The sequence below is a fragment of the Caretta caretta genome, chromosome 18 (assembly GCF_965140235.1).
Source record: "Caretta caretta isolate rCarCar2 chromosome 18, rCarCar1.hap1, whole genome shotgun sequence".
Lineage (NCBI taxonomy): Eukaryota > Metazoa > Chordata > Testudines > Cheloniidae > Caretta > Caretta caretta.
The window spans coordinates 12,828,284-12,854,789 of record NC_134223.1 but is presented as its reverse complement, the minus strand read 5'-3'; the positions used below and the strand labels follow the sequence as shown (position 1 = coordinate 12,854,789).

The 26,506-nt window shown below is 39.9% G+C and overlaps 1 protein-coding gene across 10 annotated transcripts in view; it reads left to right on the top strand.

Annotated features, from left to right (window-relative positions):
- Positions 1-26,506, top strand: part of KIF1B (kinesin family member 1B) — a 148,033-nt gene that overhangs the window by 38,492 nt on the left and 83,035 nt on the right. For 3 of the 10 annotated variants that reach the window (XM_048825056.2, XM_048825053.2, XM_048825057.2), the window contains exons 3-13: positions 1,028-1,104; positions 4,633-4,812; positions 8,271-8,336; positions 11,149-11,327; positions 11,940-12,051; positions 13,170-13,247; positions 14,034-14,099; positions 18,441-18,516; positions 18,837-18,915; positions 19,489-19,631; positions 23,646-23,779. In XM_048825056.2, coding sequence (XP_048681013.2) covers positions 1,028-1,104; positions 4,633-4,812; positions 8,271-8,336; positions 11,149-11,327; positions 11,940-12,051; positions 13,170-13,247; positions 14,034-14,099; positions 18,441-18,516; positions 18,837-18,915; positions 19,489-19,631; positions 23,646-23,779 — 1,190 coding nt within the window. Of the gene's footprint in view, positions 1-1,027; positions 1,105-4,632; positions 4,813-8,270; positions 8,337-11,148; positions 11,328-11,939; positions 12,052-13,169; positions 13,248-14,033; positions 14,100-14,989; positions 15,008-18,440; positions 18,517-18,836; positions 18,916-19,488; positions 19,632-21,125; positions 21,168-23,567; positions 23,780-26,506 lie in introns of all 10 variants that reach the window. The other 7 variants (XM_048825054.2, XM_048825047.2, XM_048825055.2 and 4 more) reach the window with 5 other exon arrangements.

The following is a 26,506-nucleotide window of genomic DNA, read 5'->3' as shown; positions in this document are numbered from 1 at the left end:
TTGGCCACCCCTGTCTTAAGTTCTTATTTTCAGTACCTTAGTGAGATTATAGTAAGGAGACTATAGCTCTGTTCATTAAGACTGTTTGGGGTTTAAACTTGTAGAGAGGTCCTCCAGAAGGCTGTCACAAATTATAGATGTGATATTCTTTTATTGTCTGCTGACAAAAAGTTTACAAATCAAACCAGCAATGGGGTCACCTTAAAAAGTAAATTATATTGATCCTTTCAAAGGGTAAAATGTTGCCTTGTTGCTGTGATCTGGAAATAAAAGCAAGGTTTGGTTTGGGTTTCTATGGGATTGAATAGCCATATGCAGAAGGCAAGGTTTACATATAGTTTGGCTTAGTTCATTTAATGTCAGTCCTATTAAAATCTTCATGTGGGCTCTGCACATATTTTATTTGTAGAAGAATATTGTAATATGTCTTATCAGTGTAATCCCTGAAATGTCTGTAGATCTTCCTCCACCTCCTTTCATTGCCTCCCACGATGTCATGTAGAATCCCGAGCCTCTGAAAGAAAATCTGTAGGCCAAGGGCTTTTATCCTTATACTGTAACATGAATTTCCAAATAAGCTTCGAAGAGTCATCCTGCTGTGAAATCCCGGGGCTCTTGAGCTTTTCGTTATTGAAGTGCCCTGAGCTTTTGTGGGTTTTGGCTCTTCCTTTAATATTCCTCCTTGCACCCCTCCCTCCACTTAAGTCTCTTGCATCGCTGCTTATTATGAACTTTATTTAGTAGGTGTGTTCCCTTATGACTGTATCTGCCTTTTCCTGACCTGCTTCACGGAGGCCCTACAGATGTATTATTTTTTGTGAGGTGGTGATATGAACACCCATCCTGATCTTATGTCCTTCAGTGTAATTTATGAACACTCTGGCTGTGCAAAGACATTCATATTGACTGGGTCTGAGGGTCAATTTTCATAACATTTCTTGCTGCAGCTCATGATCTGACTCTCTTGGTTTTCATTTTATGTCCCTAAATGCTTTGGATAGCTGAATATGATTTTTATTTCTTCTAGGTATTATCAACCCAAAGAACCCCAAGGAAGCACCAAAGTCCTTCAGCTTTGACTACTCCTACTGGTCTCACACCTCAGTAAGTTTCTGAATGCACTGTAGCAAAAACCACTGTTTACCAATCAGACTGGCCTGGATTGTCTCCTGACACCCCACTTCAACCAGCTGCTCCTACTATGATTTTATTGTATTTTGAGTGATACAAGTTCAGAGCTCTGTCTCTATGTTCTAGCTTTTTTCCATCCTGGGAATGTGAACGAGTAAGGTCTGGGGGTCTGAGAACATAGTCTGGGTGTGTGTTTGAAAGAGGAAGGAGGGGAAAGACAGAGAAAAATGTGTGTGTTTAAGCAGCAGCAGAGTGGAATTTGAGCCACAAAAGTAACTTTTCAGTTCTAGAGTAGCAGCCGTGTTAGTTTGTATTCGCAAAAAGAAAAGGGGGACTTGTGGCACGTTAGAGACTAACCAATTTATTTAAGCATAAGCTTTCATGAGCTATAGCTCACTTCATCAGTTCTAATTTCTGTTGGACAAAGTGAAGACTTGGGGGGAGGGGAGAATCTGTGGCACGGTGGGGGGTGAAGTGAGCTGGATTCCCGTGGTTTACCAGGAAGAGGCAGAGTAGTGATCCATATTTCCTGTAACTGTAAAAGCAATACATTTTTGTCCTCTAAGCATTCTGCCCCACCTCTCCAGAGAGCTAGATCTGAAGTCTTGTTGACTTCCAGTGATTGTTTTATAGCAGAGCTCTACAGTTCTGCATTAGGTCCCCTCCCCTGTTTCCTTGAAAGGTGGAGAAGGAGATTATCCTTTTTTTCTCTCTCACCAGCTAAACATCAGTATTTGGTCTGGCTGAGGGGAAGGGAATTTTGACATTTTTTGCACTGGTTGACACCCTCAGATAATGTGTTCTTGACCAAAGCTTAAACTTATATCTACAGAGCTTTTAATGAAACCTCTTACTGAATAAAGCAGTTGTGAAGAAACCATACAATTATATTGCATAGATCAAGCAGAGAGGCAAAAACACCATAAGCACTATGTAGACTAAACCCTAATAGATGAAAACATGACTTTTATATCCACAGCTTTTGCTGTCATTTTAGGTCATGCACATCTTCAAGAAGAACTTGCTATTATAAAAGTTGCAGTCTAACATTAAAATCAACCAGCACTATTACATCATGACCATTCTTCAAAAAAACAAAAACAAATGCTGTCAGTGCCCACTGCTATGAGGGGAGAGAGAATATTTGAGTAATCACTAAAAGTTTCAGAGTAACAGCCATGTTAGTCTGTATTCGCAAAAAGAAAAGGAGTACTTGTGGCACCTTAGAGACTAACCAATTTATTTGAGCATAAGCTTTCGTGAGCTACAGCTCACTTCATCGGATGTATACTGAAATCCACAGTATGCATCCGATGAAGTGAACTGTAGCTCACGAAAGCTTATGCTCAAATAAATTGGTTAGTCTCTAAGGTGCCACAAGTACTCCTTTTCTTATCACTAAAAGTATATTCCTACGAAAAGTGTTCTGATTTTACACCATCAATGTAATCTTTTCTAATTGATGCAGCAGAAAACACTTAGTCTCACTTGTATAATATGTTGCGTAAAGAAAACAGCTGCCAAATAATTGAACAAGGGCTTCTCCGGCTGGCCAAGGGAGAAGGGGAGCATGTCAACAAAAGGGGATGTTAATATACACAGTGAATTCTGTTAGTCGTCTTTTTGTGTCCTAGACCTTGCCTTGTGCATGGTCTTGGGTAGAGTCAAGTAATTGGATGCCGATGTCTGATCCCAAAATACAATGATTTCTCATTGCAAGTGACAGAACTTCACCAGCTACAAAATGGAGGATTCAGTTCTTTGTTCAGAAAAAGTCTTAGAATAGCCTCTGAGGTTGCACTCCAGTCTGGGTAATACACTAGTTTGACCCCATTTAAATTGCACTTTTTTATAGTACATTCAGCAAGCAAAACTCTATCTTGATCCTTCTGATTAGACAGTTATGGTGCTTCCTCTCTAGGGCCTTTTGTTGGCTTCCTGTTGTAGGAGTGTAGTAGGCTTTTTTCAAAGTCAAATCTTTTACCCTTGGATTCAGGCCTTTCGGCATCGTACTTTCCAGAGAAGAAAACAGGCCTGAGAGGGGGAACAGCTGCTTTATTTTGGGATCTTGATTTGATTGTCTGTAACCATACTGCCCTCTACTAGTTTTGTCATTAGCCCCTCTTTGTTCAGCATCATGGTTTCAGAGAACTTAATCCTGTTGTCCAGGTGCTGTACTTTTCCACAGTGTGTCTCTATGTTGGTTTCCAGTTTAGTCAATTTATTAAAAATCCCCTGAATGTTTTCCATAGAGGAGTTGGCAGAGCAAATAACTTTGGAATTGATCTGCTCCACTTTTGCTTGGACTGGAAAATGCTCTATCAGCTGGTGCTGTGAAAGAGGCCTTAGACTGAAAGAAGTCTTGATTATTTTTAGTGGTCATGACTGGGATCTCCATATTCAGCATAAGGATTTTGAGGCTATATTTGCTTTCTGTCATTCAGTAAAATAAACAAAAATCAAACTTCTCACATTGATTTAACAGGAACAAGATTGTTCATGCTTCCACTTGACTCTCAAGCAGAGCTCTTGATATTTTCCCTCCCAAGTACATTAACGCCACACACTTATATTTTAGAAATTCTAAGACCTTTTAAAATAGTGTAAAAATTTGCTAATTTGTGCACACACGAACAGTGGCCTCCCTTCTCTGCAAAGCTTTAGTAATAGATGAGACTGTAGTAAGTTCTTCTGTTAGTAGGGCTTCATTGTTTTACATCATGCTGAATTTTAGATAAGCACAATACAAGTGCCTAGAGAGGCAAAATATACATCAGATAGTAAAGTGTTATCAATACTAAACTATCGTTGCCAAAATGAAATCGTTTTGTTACATTGTCCTGACTCTTGCTTTGTTCACCTATTTGCTAACTTGGAAATGTGTATCAATTCACAGTGGGTTTGTAGTCATTAATACAAATTTTAAGTTGTACTGTAATTATAAATCTAGATTGGGATTTAGAAAATGGAATCTGACAGATGCAAAACAGGTTAATTCATTTTCATGGCTTGTTGAGTGGTAACTGGAACTCAAATGCAATTTTCACTCTCCTCCTCCCGCCTCCCCCTCCCCGCCGCCCGAAAATGCTGGGTTTTTTCCCTCTAGGTCCCTGTCCAGCCTTAACCCATCTGAGATTTTCTGCCCCATCTCTTCTTTGTTCACTTTGATCCTCTTTTTAACTCTGTGCTTGTTCTCCTTTCTTATACACTCAAAATACTGTCTCTGGGATTTTGCACAGAACTTCTTCATCAGTATCAGCAGTGGTAATAGATTGCTTCCCCACCAGCAGATTGACATTGCCTAAAATAGTTGTTTTCATTCTGCTTCAACAGGTAGTGTCTTTGGAAAACCGGTCTGTAAGAGAAACACCAACATTACCTTCCACTGGGGGTTGATCCACAAGGTTTCTTTAAGTGTGGAATAACTCTTAATACCTTTCTGAATTTAGACCTCTGGGGTGGGAGTAGAGGGCAGTATTTATTCTCTTTTCATCTTTGCAGCCTGAAGATCCCTGCTTTGCATCTCAAAACCGTGTCTACAATGATATTGGGAAGGAGATGCTGTTACATGCCTTTGAGGGCTACAATGTGTGTATCTTCGCCTATGGGCAGACTGGAGCTGGGAAATCCTATACCATGATGGGCAAACAGGAGGAAAGCCAGGCAGGCATCATCCCACAGGTAACACAGCCTGGGCTGGGTATTTACTTTACAAAACATATTTAAATGTTTGCTAATGTATGATTTGTTACCTTGCAGTAATGGTTCACAAAGAACCAAATCTTACTTTCCAGGAGGGAAAGCATCAACCTTGGATCTGGTGCAGTCAGACTTGACATAGGCTACCACTGCTGTCTAACGTGACTCTAAAATCATGTTTTCTGTCCATACTTGCAAGAAACCAACATGATACAGCACAGCTTGGTTGCAAACATACTTCTCAACTGTTTAAACTTAGCTGTTTCTGTAGAATAAATGGGGCTTATATCTTGAGTGTAGATTGTTCAGAGGATATATAACTTCTTTCATGTTTAACCTCTACCTAAGGCAATTAAAAAGAAATGTAAGAATGAGTGACTCAAATTTAAGAGAAGTAGAAAGAAAAGGAGTACTTGTGGCACCTTAGAGACTAACAAATTTATTTGAGCATAAGCTTTCGTGAGCTACAGCTCAGTTCATCGGATGCATGTAGTAGAAAATACATGTGGTAGAAAAGTAGAGAAATTATTCCAAAGAGAATAGTTCTACGGAATTTAAAACCAAGAACAAAATACTCTGCCCTTTGTAGTTCTTTCTAAAACAAAAACAACTCAGTAAAGTAATATAAATGTCTGATTCCACTGAGTTTCCTGACTTTTGCCCTGATTGTTGACAGGACAGTACAGGAATACTTACTCAGTAAGAATCCAAGAGGTGGTGTCACTGATGAAACTCTCAATAGAGACAGGAGTCTGGAGAATCTGTCTTGTCTTTCCACCGTGGGAAATGAATGTCTCATTGTCTTAGCGGTGTGTGTATATATTTACATATAGATTACCAAGTGAGAAATAAAATAGGTAGGAATGTTGAGATACTGATTTGTATAAACACACTAAATTAACCCTATCCCCAAAAAAGCATTTATTTTGAGACAAGTTTTAGTCCATGACAACATAAAGAGCCTGAAAGAATGCTCTGGGAAATTCATGGCTGATAATATTTCATTCAGGCTGTACCAGGCGTGTCTAATGTTCAAGATGATATAGCTGTTGGCTGCATGGTGCTTTTGCCACACCTCAGCTCCTCTCTCATGTTGTCCTGGCATTACTGATATGTTGTGTGCATGTTTTGGAAGGAGTTTTCCCATTAAAGTGGAAAGTGGAGATTGGGTTTCAGCCTCAATAAATAAATTTGCTGAATAGTCTGTCATCATCCTGCTATAGGATCAGCAGCAGGAGTTACTGGCTCTATGCCCCAGGTATGAAATGGACAACGGAAAGCATTGCTCTCTGCTAATGGCTCAAACCTGTGCAGTCAAATGCATAACAAGTGTTCTGTTGCCACTAGCGGTGGCGGCACGTAGGTTAGATGTAAATGTCAACCACATGCTTGGGAAACCGTTACTCATAGATGTGTGCTGAGCATAGTTAATAAGGAATGTTGTTCATACATCTAACACCTTGTTTTTCTTCTGTGAATTTAACACCTTTTTGAGCATAACACCTGAAATGGGTCCAAAGCCTTTACACAGCAACTTGATGTTTCTTCATTTGCTTTTTCCACTGTAAATTTGGGGATGCTACATTCATCTTTCTAGCTCCCTAAGGTTATACAAATCAAAAGCCATGTTAAAAACTAGCTAACCAGAATATTGCTCCTGTTATCTACTTTAGGTTCTTACAACCCTCTCCTCTCCTACCTCCAGTTGCATCTTGTTGAGAGATTATACCACAGAAGAATAAAACCAATTAACTACATAGAAGGGAAAGCATTATTTCTGTATGAAATTTACTCACTGGTTCCTCTGCCTTCCCTGCACAAAAAAATACGCGGGGGAGCAAAATTGTCCTCCATGCACAAATGTAGTCTGTCATCTTCCACTTTCTCATGTTCACTAGATTCCCCTACCAGCCAACCTCTGACACATCTATGTGGAGGTCTAAAATAGTGATCTCTTAAAACCATGCACTGACTTAACTGTTCAGAGTGTGTGCTCCTAAAATCTCCTGGTACTCTGTCCACACTGCCACATATCTTGCATGCAATGGCTTGTTTAGGTACTGATGCCTGTGAGGCCTACTTCTTCCCTCTATCCTTTTCCATACTCATGCTTTCCCCCCATGCAGTCCCAATTCTTCTAATGCATTTCCAGGTATAACATATGCTGCTCCACTATTGGTAGCTTCATTTGTTATCTTAATTTTAAGTAAGCAAAATATAAGCCTCAAACACAGCAGAAACTCTCCTATAGAGTCTGTCTGGGTAGCTTCAGCATCCTTCATATGAAGTTACTAGCTGATTTTAAGCATCTACTAGTTGCCTCAAATCTGATTCCTGGAACTTTGTCAAACCAATGGACTCTGAGGATTATTCTCCTAAAAATAACCATATATATAATATAGCCAGATGGGAGAAGATTTCATATTTTTAATCATCTCATTCTCTGGAATTTATAATCTGTTTTTCTTATTTCAGTTGTTAGACTGTCATTTTTGTATTGTGGTGCTGTAGCTGTGTTGATCCCAAGATATTGGAGACAAGGTGGGTGAGGTAATACTATTGGACCAACTTCTGTTGATCGAAAAAGATGAATTACAGAGCTTTTTCTTCAGTCTGGGAAAGGTTCTCAGTGTCACTGCTAAATACAAAGGTTTCAGAGTAACAGCCGTGTTAGTCTGTATTCGTAAAAAGAAAAGGAGTACTTGTGGCACCTTAGAGACTAAATAAATTGGTTAGTCTCTAAGGTGCCACAAGTACTCCTTTTCTTTTTGCTAAATACAAAGTGGAACAGTTAGAGTTAACAGGTTGCAAAAGACCTATTCAAGGTGAAGTGGGCAGTTAACACCTCTGCAGTTGCAGGAGAGAACCTGCTTCAATGGGGGTGGGGGGATGACCCCTAGTTGTCATCTACCACCCCATAATAGAACCCTTATGGGGCATCATTAAACAATTATAACTCCTACTCAACAGAGATCCCATCCACTTGACCTTGAAAGATCTCTTGCCACATGTTAACTACTTATCTCTTCCATCTTTTATTTAGTTCTGACACAGAACGCCTTTCCCAGACCCAAAGAAAAGCTCAGTGTAAGCGCAAAAAGTTCATTTTTCACCAACAGAAGTTGGTCCAATAGACTAATAGAAGATATTACCTCTTGTCTTACGGACCTTGTCTTTCTATTTCTTATGTTAAGTAATTCTGTTTTTGTATTGCAGATTAATGTTAAACTGAGGAATAGTTGATGAGAGAAAAACAAAAGGATTGAATACTAGTGATTGGGGATGGGGTTTAACTGCATTTTTACTGGACACTGTTCGGTGGTTGTCATGAAAGTGGCTTTTGGAGATGGGAAGGGTAGAAGGAGAACAGATTGAGTCACAGTCTATTTGCCATTGCTCACTCATGACTGCTGTCTGACTCAGGCTTAATCTCTCTCTAGCTGTGTGAAGAACTGTTTGAGCAAATCAATGACAACAGTAATGAGGAGATGTCCTATTCTGTGGAGGTGAGTACACTGGTGGACTGAGGCACGTTCCTATTAGTGGGTATGAGGCTGCTGATCTGAAGAAGCTGCTACATCGTTGGTATTGTTTTCTACTTCATATGTTCATGAACACTCAACTCTTCCCCTTTCTCACCTGACACAAATGTATGAACAAAGCCTTTCTAAGCTAAACTAGTCTTGTATGAATGTTAATGCACCTTCCCTGAACTCTTTGGGTGGTGAGTAAAAGGTGTGAATTATAAAAGCTAGCCTTATAGCCGCTTTCTTGGATTCTGGGCCTGAAAAACCTTAATGAACTTGCAAACATTTTACCACTGTTGGTTGGGAAACTTATTCAGTGTTTTCTCTCTTAATTGCCTTTAGTCATTATTTCAGTTATTATTTAAATGTAGGCCTAGTTTAGAATATCTGATGTTTCAATCTTATGCAGGAATCTTCTGTTAGCCTGCTACTGGGGGGTGCCGTTCTCTTTCATAAGTGGAATGGGGACACAGTTGATGCAGAATATATACTAGGGGGAAAAATGACAGGAAGAGAATATTATAGCCTGAGCCCCAACTGGCCAAACTAGCCCTCTGTGTTAAGTCCTAGAACAAAGGCAATTTCCAGGCTACTAGCCAAGTGAATGTGCAGGAAGATCTGTACGTTCGTAGTTGGCAAAGGATTAAAATGTGGACTGTAAAAATAGCACTTTGGTTGGCAGATCTGCTCTGTGTGTTTAGATATAACTGCTCACTTTCCAGACAAGTAAGTGTATTCCTGTTAGTCCCCAAGTCAGCACAGTTAACAGATCATCAGCTGGATTCTCTTCTGGGTCACACAAGATTTTTGTAACCAAGTTCTGACTGCAGAATCTTTTCAGACTGGTGATGATGGGGTAAATCAGAGTGCAGTTTGAGTCTCAGCTCCCAGAGTGAGATTGCAGGGCATTTAGTAAAATGATCTTTTAAATGTGTAAACTAAACAAATTTAACAGCTAGTCATTGAGACCACATTTGTAGAACTCAAATCCATTTTTAGTTAGTTTTCAGAGCAGACCCCATTTTAAGATAGTCAGTTCAAAAAAGTCAGTTACAGGTTGTTACTCATAAAAATAATTTAGAATCTGTTTGCTCAAGGAATTTGGTTGAAAGTATCAGAACTTTGAGATGACTGTCTTCATCTGACTTGGTCCAGAATGTTTAGAATGCCCTCTTCTTTTCAGAAGCAAGGTGGGCTAGGGTAATATATTTTTTTGGACCAACTTCTGTTGCTAAGAAAGACAAGCTTTTGAGCTCATATAGGGCTCTTCTTCAGGTCTCGTCTTTTCATATAGCTTCCTGAAATCCTTTTTAGTAACTTTCTCAACCTATCTTTCTCATTTGGGGTCAGAGTATGCAGTTGGGGAAAAATGTAAAAACTCCAAAAGGAAAAATATTTGCACTGATTTTAATGGACCAGTTAACATAAAACAGAATAATGTGCTGCAAGCACTGAAATAAATCAAATCCAACTTAATTGTCTTGGTTTTGTATCCATTTATTTTAAGTAAGCAGATGACTCCAATTATTAGTTTTTAGTGAACTCTAGAACTGTGAAAAGGTTACTGATTTACAGTCAGGAAGGTTGGTCAGTTTAATAGGTTTTAAGGCATTGGGTCATTTTGGAACTTGAGCTTAATCAGAGGGTGGGAATGTCACTGGGACAGCATGCTTAATACTTGTGAACATACTTTCAAACTGTTTTCGCTATTTGATGCAAGAATGGATGATGAGTCCAGAGAGCTATGCAAGGAAGCCAGAAACATGATCTTCATTGTGATGGAAGGCTCTGAGAGTGGACATGGGACAAACTGGGTGGGGGAAAGGCTAGAACTGGGTTACAGAAATTATTCTGTAAACGTTAAAATAAACATTTACTTGTGCAACAGTGACCCACTTGATATTTTAAGTTCTTTTGTCTCTGTTTTTTGTCCTGGTTTAGATATTTTGGGTTCCTTTTTGTATTTCTAAAACTGTTGCTTCCATCTGAATTCTTCCCACCGAATGAAAGTGAATAATTTACCGTTTCATTTAATATCTTGGATGTTGAAGTCACTAAGTATCTGTTAACATGGGATAAGCTTGGTGCCCTGAGAAACGTGCCAATTAAAATGTATGCCTTAAAAAGAATTTTAGCTTTGTAATTGTGCTGGAGTTAGTATGCAGGTCTGACATGTAATTATTGTTGGCATTGTTATCTGCATTGGAGTTTTGGGATTATCTGGCCTGCAGTGTGTGTTGCTATAAATACTAGAGAGCCAAAAGCGGCTCCTCAATGAAAAGGAATATTAATTTAAACTTTTTGTTCTGGGTCCAGAAGGGAGGTTCCCTGAAAGCAAATTGCTTTCCCTCCCCTCCAGTTAACAAACATGATTGAACATTAAGCTCCATATTCTGCTGTATCTCAAAGATATTTTACTAACTCTCCATTTCATCATAGAACCTACAAAAGTAGTGGATTTTAATTAGGTGGCGCAGTTTCTGGAAAGTAAGATCCGCAGCACAGATACTAGTTTGGACCAACCAGATTGGGTGTGGTTGTGTGAAGGAAAGTCAAAGGAAAAAGTTGAGGAGAGAAACTGCTGTGGATAGTGTGAAGCTTACATTGTAGACCTAATGTGGGCTTGCTCTCACCACCTCCCCATGAGTGTGTCAAGCTGCCACATATCATAATTGTGATATAACTGAAGGACTCCTTCCTAATGGTGGTGCTCTAAAATTCTGCAGCGCTTCTCTCAACAGAAAATGAGGCCTTCAAGACCTGTAAATGATCCATGCAAATCTATTCACAGGTCAGTTACATGGAGATTTATTGTGAGAGAGTCAGAGACTTATTAAACCCGAAGAACAAGGGGAACTTGCGAGTGCGAGAGCACCCTCTGCTCGGACCCTACGTGGAGGACCTGTCCAAGTTAGCAGTCACCTCTTACACAGACATTGCAGACCTCATGGATGCTGGGAACAAAGCCAGGTTGGTTATGATGTGGATGTGCACTCGGTACCAGTTGGGGGGGAGGGTTCTTGTGCCAGTTTGGGAGTCCCCTCTCGCTCTTGTCATAGGTGGAGCTAGAACTTGCTTTAAAAATTGCTAAAATCGTTAACCCTGGTGTGAAAATACACTTTGGTGCATTAATGCAATTTAGAGACGAACACTAATTTGGATTATGAAATGGTTTCACAAGTCATTTTATTGATGTCTTATGCTTGCAGTAGCTTGTGGTAAAATACACGAGTAGTTGCAGTTCCTTCTGGTAACATGGCTTTTAATTCTAGCTTTCTCTGTATACAAAGATACAGTGATAAATCAGTTAAAATAAAATCTACTTCTAGCCCCCCACACGGTGGCGAACAAGAAAGTTGGCCTGTCAGCCATACTCTGGTTGGTTAGTCCATACAGCAGGCTGTGAAGAGAGGAAGGGTGATGTAACTGGAGGCTGGTACAGAGGGAGGAGTGGGGGTAGCATTAGGGAAGCACAGGTAATTGTGTAGATTGACAGTACTCAGTATAAACTGTTGAGAACTAGTTGCAGCATGGAGCCTACTGATCATTTAAAAAAATGAATGTCTGACTTTATTTTTTTAGGACCGTGGCAGCTACAAACATGAATGAAACGAGTAGCCGCTCTCACGCTGTGTTTACGATTGTCTTTACTCAGAAGAGACATGACACAGAAACTGACCTTTGCACGGAGAAGGTAGAGGAGTGAGGAAAACTGACCATCACCTTAATTCTGCTTTCAATTATCTCATTTTCCTGGGGGTGGAAGTAGGAGTTCTCTCATCCTGATGTACTATCAGTGGGGGAGAATTTGCTTATAAGCCATATTAACCCTGTCAGAGCCCTTGTATTGCTGTTTTTTTGTTGGGCTCCGTTCCTAAACTGGTTTGAAGTAGTGGCTGAGATGTGGGAAGCAGGAATGGCGAAGATATAGAGGTGGCGGGGTGGAGAGGGGGAAGGAACATAGACCAAGCAAGAGGAAAGATGGAATGAGCTGGGAAGTAAAATTTCCTCCTGCTTGTATACAGAAGCTTCAGTGTTTCTGCTTGGCCGGGCCCAACTAATTCTTGCCTCATTAAGTATCCTCTGCAGTCTCTGTCAGGCATAGGCCTGCTTTAGTAGGGATGCAGTGATACTCAGGCAAAACAAAACAGGTGGAATTTGCATGTGAAAAGGAAGTACATTGTGTATGAGTGGAGATGTTTGGCCTGTTCGTTTGGGTACTGGAAGAGCAAAGAGGCTCTGTATGCAAAAGTGACTATATAAAAAACGAGCCATCTTCACATATCTGTTTCCCAGTGTGTATTCTGGGTCAGGTCTGTTGCCTGTGCTGATAAAACCCAAGCTTTCTCTCCTGAATTGTTTTGGCTCTTCAGGGTTATGAGATAGTGACCTGCATTCTATTCTGCAATTGTCCCAGTTCTTTATTACTGATTGACCACATATAAATATAGATAAAACATAGCATGCCTTTTTCTTTCTAGATCCTAGGTTATTTGCAGCACTAGCAGTTAAATTATCTTTTGACTCAGTTTGCTCTGGAAGTCCTTAAATGCTTAAACAATAGTCTTTCTTTTAGTTATTTTTCAGAGTGTAGCTGCACTTTAAAACAGAATGTATTTATACTAATGCAGAAACAACTTTGTTTCTCTGAAATTGATTGCCAATGAAAACAGTACAGCTGTAGAATCTGTAGCAGGCTATAGTGATTTTGGACAGTAGATTACTTCATGAATCATGTGGCATCAGAATTATTTTTCTCTTGCTCTAATTCCACCAGAATTAGTTCTGACTATTGCTGTGTTTCCTCTTTAGGTTAGCAAGATTAGCCTTGTGGATCTAGCTGGGAGTGAGAGAGCAGACTCAACTGGTGCCAAAGGGACTCGATTAAAGGTAGTGGGATTGCCTTGGGCCACTGTTGTATGGGGGAGGAAGGAGAAATGGTGTATTATCAGTCTGATGTCTGAGGATGCTCTTCTGCTTATTAAGTAATGAACAGAGGAGAAAATAACTAAAATAAAAATATAAAAAATTCAGTCCCATCAAATATCCAGAACTTCAGCCCCGTTGATCAATGATGCTGTGGAATAGTAAGCATTTGATTTTTGTTTAGTCTTTCTATGGCTGGTGTAATGGGTATGTTACAATAGTCCTTTGTTCTTGAACACATTAGCTATTGTGTGAAAATGAGATCTCTTTGGTATGCTGTCAAGAACCAAAGAGGCCCCCTATTTTCAGAGACTGATTGTTTATTCAGTTGTGTGATTATTCTCATATTGGGATACTTAAAAGAAAAACATAACACACTGCATGAAAATGCTTGTGGGTTTGGTTTTAATTCTGATATTTTAAAATATCTAACTTTGCTTTCACTAGTATGTGTGATTTTTATATGGTGGGTGTAAGGGTTATTTCTTCATGAAGTAGCTTGTTTTACACTGGTAACCCATGTTTTGGTCAAGCTTTAGGTGATAAAATTAGAGGAGGTACCTGTGTGAGAAATGTGTGTTAAGCCCCAGATAATCATGGCAGTGTGGTCACAGTAAAACTAACTTTACTGTGAATCGAAGACATCTACTTTCACAATGACACCTGCCATGATCTCCAGCTCCTTTTAGTCTGGCCCAGAGTTCCTGTTTGAGTAGTGTGAATCACCACATCAAATGATTGTCTTTCCAGGAAGGAGCAAATATCAACAAGTCTCTCACAACACTGGGCAAAGTAATTTCAGCCTTGGCAGAGGTGGTAAGTATAGTATTGCATCTATCTAGAGGAAGTTGTCGTCTTTACAAACCTTTCAGTGCTTGGTAATAATCTGGAACTGCAAGAGACTCTATAGTCCAGCAAGGCCCTTCCATCTACTTTGCTAACCTCAGTATTTGGCCTAGCTGAGCCTTTTTATTTTATTTTATTTTTTTTTTGATAGTTACATGCAAGGTTGTTAATATCTATTAATCTCATAGGTTCTAGTGCAGGACTTGCTCACAGTAAGACAGGAGCATTGATTTACTTAGCCGGGAAGAAACCTTGAAGTACAAATGTTTGTAGGCTTTTGCATAAAATTTGTAAGAAATAAAGCAAACAGAGTACATGTTTACATACTGAATTTTGTGATTTTATTTTTTTTTAAAAAAGAAGCAAAAAAAAAATTTTTTTTTAATTAAAAGAACAACTTTATACATCCTGTTAAGAGTTTCCTTGATTTGAATGATAAGGGGTCGTATGCAGTCATTTGGTCTCTGGGTTATTCTACTGTAAAACTGAAATTTTTATCCTGATGTCTAAACTGCAGGAAAGTATCCTATAATCTAAACAGATAATCACAATATAGTATAAAAATGTTTTCTTTTTACTTCTTCCATTGCAGTTGCAATGGAACAGCATGTTGGAAAAACCTGCTGCTGTGCACTTAAGTTACAGAAGATTTAACCTTTGGGACAGTCTGTCTGGACTTAAGTGCTTTCTAATTAATTTAAATGTTTTCTGGGAGATTCAATTCTCATTCATTTGGTTCTTCAGAAAAGCAATATTCAATGCATATCCTCCAGCCTAACAATTTGAATGGTCTATTCTGTCTTGTTCAGACACTCATCTTGTGTTCTTCCTTCCTCTTCCTTTAATGCTTTCAACTTTAGGATAACTGCACCAATAAGGTATGGTGGGGCTGAGTAACCATGAATGTTAAGTCCTAGTAGACTGATGTAGAGCCAGATGTGCTTCACCTAGGAAACCAAGAGCAGGGATCTGTCAAGAGCTTTCAAGACAAATTGATTTGAGTTGTAGACTGAACTTTACTTAGTGAAGAGGCTTATTGGCGTGACCATGAAGTAATGAGGAATATCAGTACTAAAACTCAAAATAAAAATGTTTTTTTAGAGTTGGGGAAGAAAGAGAAAAATGCAGGTGTAATGAATGTTTAAGAATAAGTAAAATTTTATAGCACATCCCTGCTCCTGATTTGTGGGTGACATTTTTCTTAGGAATACTTAATATCTTAATGTCTTTGCTTACTACATGTGATCTCCCATACTTCTTTCCTTCACACCAAAGGATGCCTCACAAGTTACTGTTTATGCTAACCTAATAAAATTGCCATGGAAAATTACAAGCCTTGATATGCAATTTTTACTCATTTTTCTTGTCCATCAAAAGGTTACTCACCTGAGGCAAGTAGGGGAAAAAATTTTTTATAAGGCTGGTACTCACTCCTTTTGTGCAGTAATCATTACCTTTTGAGTGTTAGTAAGGTGACTTTCACATAACATCTAGTCAAAACTACTATTGCACAATCAAATCTTGTATTAGTGTCTTGTAGAATTAAACTTTTGGCAGTACTTGCAATTAGGTATATATATGCTAATCTCCCTCCCTGCTGTCTTGCACATGTCAGCAGATGACAAAGTACCCTGTTCTGCGGAGCTCTTTCATGGATGACCCCTAATTGCTGCTCATATATCAAAATCAAGTTGGGGAGCTAAGAAGGGTGGGGATGGAAAATATTTACAGTGGAATTTGTAGGGAAGTCTGTTACTTGCCCACAAAGGAATCCTTCTTATAACCTTTTATGAAGATTTTGATTGACAGAATGCTTGAAGACTTGGGGAGCTATCTGCATTGTGAGCTTGTGTTTTTTGTTTGAACAGTCCCCAAATCCTGCTAACCTGTAGCCAGGTACAAGGCTACTTAAAAATCAAACAATAAAACAAAACACCTTTTGTTTCTAATTTCATTGGCTCAGTCTTAGTGTCCTTTTTGACCTCTCCCTTATCCTCATGTTTCCTAATAATCTTTGCGTTTTCCTGAGTCGCTTATTAAATGTCCTTCTACCTGTGTCCCTCCAGCCCTGTCTTTTCCAAATTGCTTCTCTGGCTTTCCAGAAAGCATAAAGCCCTACAACCTGAAAGAGAAAGTGAGTTTTAGCTTGAGAGCCTTTTTCTTGTGTATTAAGATTTATTATTATCTAAATTTAAAAATCCTGATACTAGTGCTGGAGAATTTAACCACTGTATAATAACCCTTCCTTTAAGGAGTATTCTGAGTAAGACGTGGGCTCATTATCCTTTGCATTCCCACTGTGAGACTGTCAGGAGAGTTTAAAATTGCAACAAATAAAATATTTATCCTGGCTCATGGAGTGTTAATTGCAATGGCATTTAACGTCCAAAGGAAACTTTAGTTCTGTGTCCAAGTACAGGTTATGTGAAATTTTTGTTAATGATCTAAAAGTCAGTAATGTTTCTATGTGGAAGCAGGGCTGTTTATCCTGTTTGGTTCCTTCACCTGTCCATTTATATAAATATTTATCTTATGCTTTCCAGTTAGTTTCTGATTGTACTTCAAATTTGATTTTAAAAAGTAGCGTTTGAAAACACTGCTTAGATGGATCACTATTTGTGGCCTGCTCTCTCTGGTGGAGGATGGATAATGCAGCCAAAGCACTATATTGCAATTTATGAATGAAGGAAATAACAAAACCAGAGAGATTTCAGAATAGCAGCCGTGTTAGTCTGTATCCGCCAAAAGAAAAGGAGTACTTGTGGCACCTTAGAGACTAACAAATATATTTGAGCATAAGCTTTTGTGAGCTACAGCTCACTTCATCGGAAGCATGCAGTGGAAAATACAGTGGGGAGATTTTATATACACAGATATATTCTTGACCTCTGATTTGTGTCCATCAGAATTATAACATTCAAAAACCAGTCAGAGAACACTTCAATCTCTCTGGTCACTCGATTACAGACCTACAAGTGGCAATTCTTCAACAAAAAACTTTCGAAAACAGACTCCAACGAGAGACTGCTGAATTGAAATTAATTTGCAAACTGAACACCGTTTATTTAGGTTTGAATAAAGACTGGGAGTGGATGTGTCATTACACAAAGTAAAACTATTTCCCCATGTTTGTTTCCCCCCCCCACTGTTCCTCAGATGCTCTTGTCAACTGCTGGAAATGGCCCACCTTGATTATCACTACAAAAGGTTTTTTTCCCCTCTCCTGCTGGTAATAGCTCACCTTACTTGACAGGTTTCAGAGTAGCAGCCGTGTTAGTCTGTATCCGCAAAAAGAAAAGGAGTACTTGTGGCACCAATACCTGATCACTCTAGTTACAGTGTGTATGGTAACACCCATTGTTTCATGTTCTCTGTGTAAATAAAATCTCCCCACTGTATTTTCCACTGCATGCATCTGATGAAAAGAGCTGTAGCTCACGAAAGCTTATGCTCAAATAAAAATCGGAGAAAGTAAAGTAGTTGGGCAGAAATATCAAAAGTAAGGAAATGGAGGAACTACATTTACAGTTGTATGTGGTTCAGTTTATGATGATGCTGTTGGTAGTGTTCAATTTTCTAGTCCTTTGGCTCATAGCGTTAGGATGACCAGATAGCAAATGTGAAAAATCAAGACACTCTTTTTTTGGGGGTGGTATGGGGGGTGGAGGTGTACTTGTGTATATAAGGCAAAGCCCCTAACATCTGGATGGTCCTGATAACATTGGTACATCTGGTCACCCTATGTAGCATCCTCTGTCTTCTATCCCTTTAGAGTTTATAGCTCTTTCATTTCTCATTTTCCCTCTTGAGCTACTCTTCTAATTACATTTCCCCAACCTCTCCTTTCTCTGACCCTAAAGTTCCTTTATCATCTTCATAGTCTGTTTATATACCTTTTTGCAAAGGTCAGTACAGTATCCCTCCTGTAATATTGTGTATGGAATCTGATATATGGCTTTACCAGTCCTGTTGTCCAGCATCTTAATAATTTTCTCTTCTGATGTGTGCTCTGATTCTCTTGTGTGCATAGCAGCCCCCTTCAACTGCTGCCAGACATTGACATGGTCACCCCAGATTCTTAGTCTAATCAGCAATTTGCAGCCTGCGACAGATTAAGTTCCACTTCTTCTTCCAACCTTGTTCTAATTGCATTCAACTTTCTACAATAAACTGCATATACTTTTCCATCTCCTTGAAAGATTAAAGCATCTAAGAGATCTGTTCAATTATGATTTCTACCTTTTGCCTAAACTCAATTTTTCATTTTCCAGATACTACTACTCAGTAATAAGTGTGTCGTCTTTTTTGTAGAGTAAAAAAAAAAAGAAGACGGACTTTATTCCATACAGGGATTCTGTGCTAACGTGGCTACTTCGGGAAAATCTAGGTATGACTATTCTGACTATGCCAATATTCAAGGGGAATTTTTCCCTCAATTTTTATGTGTTTCATAGCCATTTTCTGCCTCAATCTGTTGTATGATATTGGTATTAAATATGGAAGTATCTGTTTTTAAGTCATACTGTTATTGTTACAGCTGTTTCATTTACCCTGGGTTTACTCTTTGTGTAATTACTGCTTTGTGTAATTTTGTTGAACACTCTGTAATATGGATATTGTTTAGGCTGGGAAATACTGACACTCAAGAATATACTTAGTACAAGGTGCCAGTGCAGCTTCATTTAGGACCTTGCTTGTGCGTTACAGGTGGAAACTCCAGAACTGCCATGGTTGCTGCTCTGAGTCCGGCAGATATCAACTATGATGAAACGTTGAGCACTTTAAGGTACTTTAGCCTCTCATCTGGAGTGGAAATGTTTGGCTTTCAGCTAAGGTATCTAGGTGCACATCCTTCCTATTGTGAAATATGCGTTAGGCAAAACTGAGAGCATTCCAGGGGACTACACTGTGTACTGTAAAATCCATCATTCTAAAGTGAACCCCAATCCTGTGGCAGAGGGTGTAGTTGCTTCACTTAATCAGGTAAGTTCAGTTTGACCAGTTCCAAGTTATCTGTACTTATAGATGAGGATGAAATTTCTGTCTAATGGTGCAAAAGAGAAATAATCTTATGCATGAAGAGAACCCAGTTTAAAATGGCGTCACTGGTAAGTCCTAGGCCTGATTTTTTCAAAAATATTTGAGTACCTAAACTCCACTGAAGTTTTAAGGAGTAGCTGGAGCTTAAAATCTTTCAGTGTGGCCCCTGCTCCTTACTCTACACACTTCTGAGGTAGAGCTGCTTGATTCAGTATATTGTTGGAGTCTGAAAAAAAGGCAGGGCCTTGTATAGGACTGTAGAGAGTGATGCATATGTCCTATGTAAAACCAAACACGTATGTCTTTTGGCTGCTTCCAGATATGCAGATCGTGCAAAGCAGATCAAATGCAATGCTGTTATCAACGAGGACCCCAATGCCAAGCTGGTGCGTGAGCTGAAGGAGGAGGTGACGAGGCTCAAGGATCTCCTGCGTGCCCAAGGGCTAGGAGATATTATTGATAGTAAGTGGATTAAGCAGTCCAGGCCTTTCCATCATGGGGCTGTGCTCTGCTGCAGGAAATAAACAAATTACCAAGGCCCTGGAGCTGGAGAAAGCTGGGCTTGTGTGGGAAGAGGGTGTAGCCATTAAATTTCAGTACTTCACAATTTAATTTAATTTTTCACTTTGCTTTGGTGAGTCATCTCTATCCCCTTCTGTAAATAACAAGTCCTAGTACCTTTTTATGTTACTGCTACATCAGATTCAAACTCTGCTCCTCTATCTCTTGCTTGCAAAGAAAAGCTTGAGGATGCTGAAGAAATGGGGTTGTGAAATCCCTTTTGCACTAATAGTGGTGATGACCCTTCCTGATTAAGGAGCAGCCTTGGGTGGGCTCTGAAAGACGTTGGCCCATTCTCTGTGAAAAGGATGGTAGCTGTGACAAAGGGAAAAAACTTCATAAGGGGGACAGAAACCAGGGTTCTCAGACTTTTGTATTGGTGACCCCTTTCACACAGCAAGCCTCTGAGTGTGACCCCCCCCATACATTAAAAACACTTTTTAACATATTTAATACCATTATAAATGCTGGAGGCAAAGCGTTGGGGTGGAGGGTGGCAGCTCGTGACCCCTCCCGCCCCCTATGTAATAACCTTGCAACCTCCAGTTTGAGAACCTCTTCCCAATCCCTTTTAAGAATAACCCCCGTCTTATTACCTTTAGTTCAGATACTGTTTAGTCCCAAGGAGGATGATAGTTAACCGCTGTAAGACAATTGCCCAAATGGCACAACCACCACATAATTTGCTCTGCAATTGGAATAATAGCTTCTTGAAGGGCAAAATTTTGAGGAATGTTGGAAGAACTGTATAGTGGGAGCTTGCACGTTATGTACTGTCATTTCCCTAGCTTTGCCAATGCTAATACCACGTCTCAGGATACTAAGACAAAAGACAGGTTTCAGAGTAGCAGCTGTTTTTCTGACCTTCACCTCCAACACAGAAAACAAGTTAAAATCTTCCATGCTAAATTCTTTGAGAATTTGGGCTGTAACTTAATTCCTTTTACAGGAGCTGCCGTTAAGATGAGTGTTAATTTTTCTGGCAAACTGATTTTCCTTTAGTTCATAGTAGAAAAATCTCTTTGAAAATATATTTAAAGAGTGAATGTTGCATTTGTTTATCTGACTTTCGGTGCTTATTTTCCTGTGAAGGGAAGACCCTGATTTAATCACAGGCAATGCGAAGTGTTTAACTTCTGTCGTTATTTGTTCAAGAGAATGGATTAAGGAAAAAAACTCAGCTCAAATTCAGAAGTGTTCACATTTGATGCAGTCTTTGTTTTAGGTTCAAAAACAGAACTTTCTACTGGATTGGAACAAATCAAAACAAATATTTTGATGTGAAATTGAAAACTGTTTTTGTTTTTTCAAATGCCAAGTATTCTCTTCCCTTCCTGTGTCACTGTTGATCCTGAAGTTTGATCCTTCTTGTATTTCCCTCTTGCTTCCCTTCAGTTGATCCAATGGGAGATGATTACTCTGGAAGTGGAGGCAAATGTGTGTATTGTGTGGTTCTGTAGCTCTACTTGCTAATCTGCTTCTGCTGGGCCAGCTTTTAACTGAGCTTTGCATGCCAGCATTCCTCACAGGGAAATCCCAGACAGAGCGGTTATTGCAGAATCTAAGATTTCCTGAAAATGAAATCAATCTCCATCTTCCTTACTGAGCCATCCTTTGGTAAAAGCACAAAGTTGAAACCACTCTTTAATATGTCTATTGCTTCCTTGTTTTGGGGAGACTGAGGATGGAAATACTTCAACCTATTTTTTTTTGTTACAAATAATGGTTCTGATTTGAACTTTTAGAATATTTTTTTCAAGTTCATAAGTTAAACCGGTTCCCTTCCCCCTGGACATATTTTCTTACCCAGAATGTGTTTTAATATTTTATATTTGAGAATTGATTATTTAAACTAAAGTAAAATGAAACCATAACAATTTCCTCTGGGGGAATGTTTCTTTGATAGCCTCTGCACATGTGTGGTGTTGGGTGCTTTGTGCTGATAGCAATCTCTTTGTTTGAACTCTTATTTGTCTTTTGTATCAGTATAGCTGCTGTCTAGAACAGAGATTTGTTTTCCTCTGGAGGAAGGAATCTTAATGTGAGGAAACTGATAAAGATTAGGTAGTAGGCTCAGAGAATAACATTCAGTAAAACAGCACTTTTCTTTCTGACCTCACCAACTATTTCTATGAAAGGGAATGTACTTCCTTTATAATCCACCTTCAGAGAAATGTCTTGCTTCTGTGAATGGGGGAGGCAAGTCTCAAGCAGACTATTTGTTTTGGACCTTGCCTCTGCCCTTTTCAAAAGCCCTTGCTCACCCCAAAACAATACTGAATGGAAGAGATCTGTCTGAAATTTCCTGAACTCAGATACTGGTGGTGTAAAGACTCAGCCTGGCCTTCCTTTTTTGGTGCTGCTTAAAGCTTGTTGCCTAAAAATCTGTCATCTCCGTGAGCAGCTGCAGCATCACCCAGAAAAATGTGCATGATGTTGAGGGTTAGGTTCTGTATGGACTCTGCAACAGCTGAAGTGATTGCAAATGCTACCTCCTTTGTCCCTTGGGAGTGCATGTGCCCACTGGCCTTTCAAGACCCAATCCTTCCTGCTCTGTCCTACCTGCTTGCCTCTACCTGGCGGCTCTCCCTCTTCTGTATTTTTCCGCTTCCTATATCTGCAGATGGCGGTTTTCAAACTGAGTTGAAGCAACTACTAACTACAGGCTAAATTGGTGTGAAATAGGACAGAAGGTTTATGTCGGCAGGATTGTTCTGGGTGGGAAGAGAGAAGGAGTGAGGGGGCTCAGTGAGGCCTGAGCTACTTAATAGTCTAACATCTGCATGTTAGCAGTTTTTGACACATGAGTGAAGGTTTTTGTGAGCTGTATCTGGAGTGGATTCAGATCAGAGTAGAAGGTCTCTGGATAACTTTTAATGGAAGGAAAGGTACACAAATGACCTGTATTTTCCACTTTCATAGACGTCTTCAGGCCTCCTGGGTTTTCAGTATTAAGACTATAGGAGCTGCCTCAAACTTCAGGCATCTCTTGAAATGCTTCCCTGTGTTCGTTCTAAGTCCTGATCAAGAGACTTAAAAGTGCCACCTCTTCAAGCCATTTGCACAGGTATCTGAGCAAAAGGGTAACCTATTCTATATTGTGGATTCTTTTTTCCACAACAGGTTATGACACGTGATGGTATAAACATGAGCCCATGCTCCTATCACTCACCCTGTCAAGGACTGGATAGGTGGTTATAGCACCCTGTCATTAGGGATCTTGACCTACAGGCAGTTATAGTTACTCTTGTGCTCTGTGTAGCATCTCAGCAGGAATATTACCTTTTGGAGACTGATTCAGCAAATCATGATTTTTATTACTGTTTTCCTTTCAGATTCCTTAGGTATGAATTTGATTGAATTTAGCGGCTTAGACTTTTTGGCCCAGGAGTACACTTCCTGATAACTGGCCATCTCTGTTCCCAGCCTTCAGCCCCACATTGCTCATCACTGTGACAATGCCCAGTTGTTGTTAGAAGGCTGAAGGTATCATAGGAATAGGGGAGGGCACAGCTGTTACCTAGATCAGGGGGATCCTTCTGGTTTACAGTGTCTTGTTGACTGTTTGACTTTGTTTTGGCAGGAGTTTACTGGTAACATTAGTTTACACTCGAGTTCTTGTTTACAGTTCTCAAGGACTGAATGGAACTTTTTATATCTCAGGGATATTTGTTTTAAAGGATTTGTTTCAGAACTGCCATCTAAAACTATTAATCTTGTCTGTGTTGCAGCTTAAATGCTTTCCTCTTACACTAGTGTTTCCTTCCTGTCTTTCTTTTTCTCTTTTCTCTGCTCCTTGTCTCTTCCTTTCTGCCTTCCCTTCTGTCTGTCTCCCAGATCTGAAAGATTTTCAGAACAATAAACATAGGTACTTGCTAGCCTCCGAGAATCAACGCCCTGGCAATTTTTCCACAGCCTCCATGGGGTCCCTCAGTGCATCTCCATCTTCCTGCTCTCTCAGTAGTCAGGTGGGCTTAACATCTGTGTCCAGTATACAGGAGAGGATCATGTCTACACCTGGAGGAGAGGAAGCCATTGAACGTTTGAAGGTATGTACCATTGCTGACTGAGCAGAATGTAATTTTAGCTGCCTGGGAAGCTGTCTTCCTATGAAAACATAACCTGTGCCTTTCTATTTCTGACCTTGCACCCCAGAAAGTGCAGCTGGGTTGAACAAGTTGGGGAGTGGGTTCATGTATAAGCTTTTCATTCATGAAGATCTGGGCTTGATTTTGCCTTTAGCCACAATGAAATAAACTTGGCAAGAACAAACTGTATAATCCAAGTGCACACTTGCTGACAATCTTATGTGGTAACAGCAGAGGACTGAATAGCAGAGTAGCCAAGGGAAGTTTTGGGAGACCTGTTCAGCATCTCCCTGAACCGGCCAATGCAATGAGCTTTTAAAAAAACCTAAATGTACCCAAACTAAAAAAAGAACAGCATAACCCTGTCACTGTTGTCTTCACCCTACCCCCACAGATTAAAATGTGAAGCACACAGAATAGCTTGCCTTATCCAGATAATAGAAGCCTTGTCCTAAATGTGTGTGAATTGAACAGCATCAAAAGTGCATTACAGTGAAGGGTTTCTTTCATTTTTACCAAAGCTCCAAGCCCTCATGGGTGGGTGAGTGGGGGAAGCTGGCTATGTTGAATGTGAGTGCTGCATTCTCATGTCTTTTCCATGAGACACTGCCTGCTGGGAGGGGGTTTGGATGGGCTGGAATACATGCACATCCTCCTTCCAATAGAAACCTGCTGTTGCCATGGAGATAATGGCGCTGTCTCTGCAATCCCTTGACACCTAGTCACTGAATGACGTCTATACACCAGATTAAAAAAAAACAACACTCATAAGGTGGTTTGAAATCTGAGTGAGGCTGCCAGGGAAAAGTCTTTTTCCTTTCCCATCAATATTCAAGGCAACTTCTCCTTGTAAAACACCAATGGGAAGGGCAACACAATTTGACAACTTAATAACTACAAGTATTGAGGGGTTTTAGAGCCAAAAACAAATGGAAACAGAATTAAACTTGTGGATACCTTTTATTTTTGCTTCCCTGTGGGATTTGGGCAGACTAGCTTTTCTGGAAGAAAGAATAAATGGGGAGGGGGGAGGTGTGCCTGTAAAATGAGTTGGGGATTTTCTTACAGAGATGTGATTTCCCTGTTTGGGTGAGATTTTTGATGTCTTCCACTTTGCTCCACTGTCATACATTATTCTTTAGTCTTAAGCTGCTTCAGAGAGTAGAGAAATAACTGTTTCTCAATTCAAAACATTGGATGGAGTGGAGAGGGGAAGAAACATTCCCCTTTATCTCTGTCTAGAGAAAAGAAATGGTCTCTTGTGCTAAAGCTTTGTAAATGCTGTAGCTATTGAAAAGGCCCCTGTGAAAAGCTTCTTGGGAAAAAATGCTGACAGCTTCAGGTTTGTAAGATGGTGATGAAACCCTCTTACAGTGGTAGTAAATGCCACACTGAATCATACTGATTATTGTGGGGATGGGGAGCTACTAATATCCTGCTCAGTCCTCAGTACCAGAGCGAGAGAGAATTGACCCCCATTCAGCTTGATGCTCACAGCCTCATTTACTAAAATTCTTGGAGACTTGACAACCTATTGCCCAATGCTGCTGGAGCTCTTATCCCAAACTTTCTCTGAGAGCGCTAGCCCATTGATTTTGGTAGAAGGGCTGGACTAAGGACAGCAGGCCCTCAGAATTCCTTGAAATGGATGCCCATTTTGGGGGCGGGGGGTGTCAAAAATGGAATGAAGTCTGGAAGGTGATTTAGGAAGTGATAATTTATGGGGCTGAGGGAATTCAGTTTTAATTGCCATGCCTCCCTCATAGGGAGTGTCTATGGTATGAGGGTTATGTTGCCTGTACTTGGCTTTAATGGTGACAGTAGCCAAGGATCACTTTAATGTTGGCCTGCATATATTATGATAAGCTTTTGATCTGAATATTTGTCCCTGTACAAGGGCTCAGAGTCCTTGAAGAGGTTTTATGATTTAAAATGTGTTCTTTTAATACAACTTTAGGCTGAATTGAGAGAGATTTTTCCCTTCCTCCAGCTTTATTCAGGGGAGAAGAGTCTCTGTATGACTTTTTGCATTCATTCCTGTGTGTCCCTAATGCAGCAGTGCAGTCCACTGAAGCATAAATGCTTTAACTCTGCTTTTTCTTTTATGAATGGAGAGAATTCCTCTGGGGCAGACCTGTTCATTTTTAATCCTGCTTTTAGATAAATTTTCAGTCTTCTATGCTGTAGCTTTCAGATGTGTTCTCTAATATTTCCATAATGAGTGTGTGCGTGCGTGTGTGCGCACGCATGCAGGGAGAGAGGGAGCTGCATTCCTGAAGGATTACATTGCTAGAGGAGCATGGAGGGTGATTAAAAAATAGGAAAGGGGAGGCTAATAAGCTTCCTAATTTTCTCATCACCTCCACCACCATCAGTGGTTCAGCCTGTTGCACAGCAATGTGGTTGGTGCAAGCCCACAAAAGGCTACTTTTGGTAAACAGTTGGCCACAGCCTTTTGCAGCCAGCTTTTCACAATACATTTGAAATATGCTCTTTGCTTATTTGCACATTTGTCCTTGAATGTAGCTTTGCTGAGGAAGTGTAGGTTAAGGGCTGAAGTTTATTATGGAATAGCTTGGACTAGTATGTCAATCTGACTGGCTGAGAATGCAGAGCAGATTCCAAGGTGAAACTGGTAAAAATAGCCCCTTCCTAAGTGCAGCAAGTACAAACCACACAGCCTGATAT